The sequence below is a fragment of the Polyodon spathula genome, chromosome 25 (genome assembly GCF_017654505.1).
Source record: "Polyodon spathula isolate WHYD16114869_AA chromosome 25, ASM1765450v1, whole genome shotgun sequence".
In the NCBI taxonomy this organism is placed as follows: domain Eukaryota; kingdom Metazoa; phylum Chordata; class Actinopteri; order Acipenseriformes; family Polyodontidae; genus Polyodon; species Polyodon spathula.
The window spans coordinates 16,285,068-16,291,222 of record NC_054558.1 but is presented as its reverse complement, the minus strand read 5'-3'; the positions used below and the strand labels follow the sequence as shown (position 1 = coordinate 16,291,222).

Genomic DNA, 6,155 nt, shown 5'->3' with positions numbered 1-6,155 from the left:
TATGCAAACACCCTTGGAAAACATTTATTTTTTAAAATCTTGGTTGCATAGAGTAATCAACACTAAAAGGGAAGGTTTAAATAACCAAACAACAAATTTAGGTTGCAACAGCTTTTATTACAAAAAATAAGTCTGTTTATAAACTTTAATTGTTTACAATGGCTTTCCTTAAAAAACCTTATCCAATGCCCCTGTTTTAACAGTACATTTCATTTCGGTTCATATTTCACATGCTTAAATGACAGAATAACAAAAACACCCAAACAAAAGTGAGGCGTCTATATTACAAAACACACACCTGCTTTTTAATGGGATTTATAAAACACTCCAAACTCACAGCTGCTTTCCAAGGTGGATCCTTGTACTGACTACAGGTCTTGAAAAATATGAAAAAGCGATATTCTGCTTTGGATGCAGAACCTAAAAGTGACTCTTTAATCCAGTTGTAGTGTGTTATTAGTTCTCTCAACACACACACACAAGTATATAACCTTGCCTAAAAAATACTTCATTTACGGTGCTGCCTGCAGTTTCTTTCCTTGCATACACAGACTGACCCTGGATATTTTGCTCTGCCAAGACCAAGTATCTTTGAGAATTATTTACACGTCATAGTAAAGATACGAGTATAATGCATTATTTGCAAGCACAAATGCTAAAGAAACATATACAGTAATGATCAACCTCTTCGGCAACGTTAGTTTATTATTGAACAGATAAGATTAGTTAAGATATTGTAGATCCCACCAAAGTTTCTGTACACTGTATTGTATGTACTCTGCACTACTGTTGCTTGTAGTGTCATGTGAGCTGTTCAGTGTGTTGACATGTAAATAAATCCTGTTCGTCTGTCACGCGGCAGTGAATGCACGCACCTGCACGGCAGGCAGCTACTCTGTCACAAGCATTAATACCCTGTATCTTTCTAAACAAGGGATTTAGGGGAGCTCCCTAATAAAAGCTGAATCTCAAAATAATTGTGTGAATACAGTAATTGTTACAGCTGTGTATAATGGGGTTTAAAACAGGATTCATTCATCCGACCTTTTACATATCCGCCCTTACTCTAGTCCCACCACAGTTGGATATGCGAAGGACTACTGCAATATACACAACAATGCAATACCTTTTGTCTTTCACTACTGGACTGTGTTTGAGTATGGAGGTCTACATCACAATACCACCATTGAATTTGGCACAATTCTGGACAACTGGCATTCTCTGCTTGAGAGTGGCTCGGACTGAGTGGCCTGTCAGCACCGTGTCAGACTGTAGCCAGTGCAATTGGTCCTCATCTTACATAAGCACTGAAATGTACGATGAGAGAGAATATATACAACAATCTGCATGGAACAGAATGTAATCCAGCAGACAATCATTTCAATCGGACAAGAGTTTCTTCAAAACACAAACTTCTTTTAAATTAATGTCTTCGTATTCAGGGTAACTATCCCTATTTTAAATAAGTGTCTCACTGTAGAATTGTAAAACACAGTGTTGATTAAGGGCTCTGACCTGTCTGAACTCTATACATGGAAGGGGTCTTGACTTGTACATGAACACTAAGTTTCATCAACAACACAGGTCTTCCTGTCTGCCATGACTGTATTTGTAAGCCTGAAAGAAGAGATCTGTATCTGTGGTGATTCTGTTTTATCCCCTATGATGTAATGTTTATGAATGACCCTGTATAACATCCCAATAGTATGTTTTAAACAAGGGTACCTTGCAGGATGTTGCCTGTAGCTGTAGCCTAAAGCTCCATGTCCTCCTCGGTACAGCTGTGCTGGCTCAAGTCTCTGTACACTGGGGTCTGTGAAAGGTGTTGCTGGAGTTCACTATCCCTGTCTTTTAACACCGGAGCCTCTGCCACAGGACTGCAGCCCGTACTGTGCCTGAGCCTCTCCATTGATTCTCTCTGTTTGCTGCACAGAACATCCTCTGGGGGTCTCCATATCACCATCTCCATACACGAGTGGTTCCTTACAGTTAAAAGAGCAAGACATGTCAGTAACATATCTCCCAACAACCTACATCCCCTCCCACAGCTGGAATTACTAAATTAGATCCATCAATAAACAAAACCACTGTGGTCTGCAGATTCTGACATTTTCAATAACTTACACCTTAGCAAATGTCATTACAATTGGATTACCAGCTCTCTAGTCTAAATATGGAATCTATGAATGTACATAAAGAAAAAACATAAGGCAAAACTGTATAATGGGGAAGTGAGGGAGACACAGACAAATGTTATAGGCTAGTGCATTCAACAGTGTTTCTATTCTGGGAAATGTCTGTTTATGAAGCCTTACGTAACAATGCACTTTTCTATCTCGGTATTTCCCCACTCATAATTTCAGTCTATGCTCAGTCCTTGCTCAACGGCATGAGTGTTAGTTACTTGTTTATTCTTCCTTGAACCCTACTATAACATCGTGATGTAGTGCGGCTGAGAGTTCAACTCTAAATATGTGCACATGAAACAATCTACCACTGCTGAGACCGACCACCAGCCATGGTTGAGAGAGGGCTACTAAACTTTTAAAAAGTTGGTCTGAACTCAGTTTCAAAGGCCCAAAAGGACATGCATAGCTATAATGAGTACATGAAGAATGTATTTCAGGTATTTTATTCATGTGTTGTACATGAATAACTGAGCTTAAAAAAGCTCCAATGAGACTTCCCCTTTAAAATAAAAATCATCTAGTGGTAGAATGACTGGTAATGTAAGTCAGAAGCATCATTAGCAGAGTCACACATACACCGACTGTGCTAATTTCCGTGGTATAACGTCCCCGAGTCCCTGTTTCAGTCCTTCCCGAAGGGTGTCCGACATGACCAGCACAGGGAAGCTGGAATTCGTACTTGCAGTTTCTAAGTCCTCGTCATCATCCTCCACAATTATACTAAGAAAATGACAATACAAACAATAAAAGCTTTGTCAAAATGAAAATAGAATCAGATTAAATTTCCAAATTTAGTGTAATTAGGAATACACAGTACAGCAAAATAACATCCAACAGTAAAAAAAAAAACTTTACAGAGGCTGTAAGTTCACTCATTAAAATTAAATTACAACTGAATAGGCGATTCAAGTGTAAACATAGAGACAGGTTAGCTTTAATGTATCCCCAAATGCTGATACTTTGCAGGTTTCATTGCAATGTGGTATGTTCTCAACCTATGTATACAATACTGTACAGGGCAATACAACTTTATGGACTACACAGAAACATGAATAAAAAAGCCTGTACGGAATTAAAGGTGTAACTAAGGAACTAAAACAAGGTAACCGTGCAGCAACCTATATGGCCATTAACCTGTCTCACCTGTCTTCAATCTCCTGCAGTCTCCTGTGTGCTGCCCCCCAGTGCTTCATACTCTCCCTCCCCTCCACCTCCATGTGGGCTGCCTGCCCCTCCAGCTCTGCAGGCTGCTGGGGGTTGGCACTGAGGTCTCCCCAGCAGTGCTGAGGGGCCACACCCTCAGGGAGAAAGGAGGGAGCTTGGAATGAGGCACTCACCATCTCTTCTGTAGCTTGCCTCTTCCTGGGAGTAGCAGTCCTGAACACACACGAGGATGAAAGTAAATGAGTTAACTGCCTAGGCACACCCACATTAGAAACTTGAGAGCTGCATGGCTACAGAGCAGTGTAATATACTTATCAATAAGTGGTGAAAAACACACATATATTTCATACCCTGAATGGCAATCTACCTATATTAGCATGTATAAGTTTGTTGTAAAAATGATCTACAGCACCTTCAGTATATAAATACATATTAGAAGGTTTTTAAAAAAAAAAAATACTTTTATGAAAATACCACGTTTCTCCCAGCGCTATTTAAACCATAGATCTAATACTTACTCTTCATCGTGTTCCCTCTTATGCTTTCTTTGGTAGCGTCTTTCACAGCTCCTAAACAAATAGCACAAACTGTTTTTGTTAAAGTGGCCGCTCTTAAAGTGCACAAATCAATGTTCTAGAAAGTTTTCTTTAATTCAGAAGTAATCGTGTTTTGCAGTTTTTAGAAAACAGTGCCAAACATGTGCTAGTTCATGATACCGCTATAGATCACAACACAACTCTGGTCTGCAATGTCAGAGTGCAGGTCACGTATTATTTTAAGATGCACAAAATGAGCTCTGTCCTTCTTTGGCTATAATTGCAACAATAAACAATACTAATAAAATATAACCAGAACAATATAGGCTACATCTGTTTAGTTGTATTTATAACAACACCACTTATAATAAAATACAGCTTTGCAATTCCAATTTTGAGTCAGATTTACACAATTATTTTCTAAAAACTAACAACGTTAAGTAAAAATCCCATACAGTGCAGCATAAAGTGGAGGTACTTACACATCGGGAGACGATGAGACGGTGTTAATCTTAATAGTTTTAAAGTTCTGTCCTACCATTCCAACATCACTGTGTTTACGTTTTTTATTATTTCCATAACACACATCAATGGGAAGCTCGTTTAATTCCACGTGCTTTGTGAACAGCTGTGCATTCAAACCAGGGTCTCCCGACTTGAAGCAATCCTCCGCGGCGCGGTTCTGAAAGTTTAAATCCTCCGGCACAAGTGGAGTTCGGTGGCTGCCAATCGTGGGCCAGCTGTAGGCCAGCATCGTACTGCTAGGTTTGGTTGTATGCCGAGTCAGTAAGCAGGCGAAAAACCAAGAGTTACCATATTGTCGGAATTACAAAGACACAAAACAACAAATGAAATTAAACGCCCAGAAAGCTAGTAATGCAATTTCAGCTGTTCTACTGACTGTGTAAGATTATGGTCACTTTTACTGTACCTGGGAACATTTTCCTCTCCTGGCGTCAGGCTGTTCAGCGCTTGTGTTTTTATGTTCTCGTCTTCGCATATAGAGGAGACGCCGCCGCTCATATTTTATTTCAGGCTTTCCCAGGTTGTGCCTTTAGTAGTACATTACAAACAATAAATAATGTGGAGATATCCTTTTAAATACGAAAGTGCGCTTCACATTAGTTCCTTCAACTTTCTGTCGTTTCCAGAATGTTCTACAGTAGAACGAGATGAGCAATAGGCGTTACCAACATGATCAGATACCGTATTATCACGTGAATAAGCGTATGCAAGATTTCCATTACATGTGAGTAAATGTTAAAAACTTCATGCTGATTTTAACTCCGCTTTCGCCAAGATAAGCACCAAGACGTGACTTTACAGTAAACTAATGTGATCCATCTGCATCTCCATCCATTTGTGTTTCTATTCCTGTTGATGCAGATATCCTTCTGCCTGGTGTTGATGGTAGAAGTGTAGTGCTGGCTCCAGAGATCAGCTTATTTTGCCTCTCCAGCGCATCAGCGTACACAACGGCTGCAATGCTGGCTCCGGGGATCAACCACGGTACCGTCTCCCCAGCGCATCAGCATGAAAACTGTTTGGATTGAGTTAAGTAGAGTACATCTCTGGGGTCTTCAAGTGGGCACCTTCTGTCCTCAGTGTTTCGTCGACTAGCCCACAACACCTCATGTGGGCTCAACAGTGACTCTTGTGTCCCAGCGTCACCCCCCTCCGTTCCCCACTCAACTCAGCCCAGCTTACTTACCTGTACATCAGTAATTGCTTGCTTTCTACTGTGTTTGAGATCCCTATCCAGAATCTTTCTTTCTCAACCACAGCCAGTTGCTGCTCCTTTCTGCTGCTTCAGATAAGTTCCTCAATTTGCAACGCAACTCTTGGCTACTGAACCCGACATCTCTGAGAAATTGGGTTGTAGAGTGTGCCACAAATCCTCGACAACCCACCTTTCCACTGGGTAAACATGTATTCTCCATCCTTGCTGTTCCGCTTCAGCAGCTAGTTGAGCTAAGAAACCAAAGTTTCTTCCTCTCATACGCCTCATCCACAGCATCCTCCCATGGCACTGTTAACTCTACCATGATGAACAAGGCGTGCTGATCCAGACCACAAGACAATGTCTGGTCAAAGGTTAGTGGTGGCAAATATCAGGTGGAAAAATAAGCTGTTGACCAACATCTGCCAGCATCTTCCAGTCTCTAGCAGCAGTAATGTTGTTGAAGCTGACACCCTGGGATCCTTCAAGAAGCTGCTTGATGAGATTTTGGGATCAATAAGCTACTAACAACCAAACGAGCAAGAT

General features: G+C 40.8%; 1 protein-coding gene across 4 annotated transcripts; it reads right to left on the bottom strand.

Moving 5' to 3' along the window:
* Positions 1-997: 997 nt before the first annotated feature.
* LOC121299510 (coiled-coil domain-containing protein 117-like) lies at positions 998-5,056 on the bottom strand. Of its 4 annotated transcripts, XM_041227262.1 has the most exons (7): positions 4,821-5,056; positions 4,372-4,650; positions 3,872-3,922; positions 3,333-3,566; positions 2,766-2,909; positions 1,726-1,982; positions 998-1,307 (listed from the first exon to the last, which is right to left on the bottom strand). In XM_041227262.1, exons 1-6 carry the CDS (start codon positions 4,910-4,912, stop codon positions 1,754-1,756), a joined length of 1,029 nt encoding a protein of 342 aa, XP_041083196.1. In that variant the 5' UTR covers positions 4,913-5,056; the 3' UTR covers positions 998-1,307; positions 1,726-1,753. The 4 variants fall into 4 exon arrangements, with proteins under 4 accessions (XP_041083196.1, XP_041083194.1, XP_041083197.1 ...); XM_041227260.1 differs by having other exon boundaries at positions 998-1,982; XM_041227263.1 differs by having other exon boundaries at positions 998-1,982; positions 4,372-4,647.
* Positions 5,057-6,155: the final 1,099 nt, after the last annotated feature.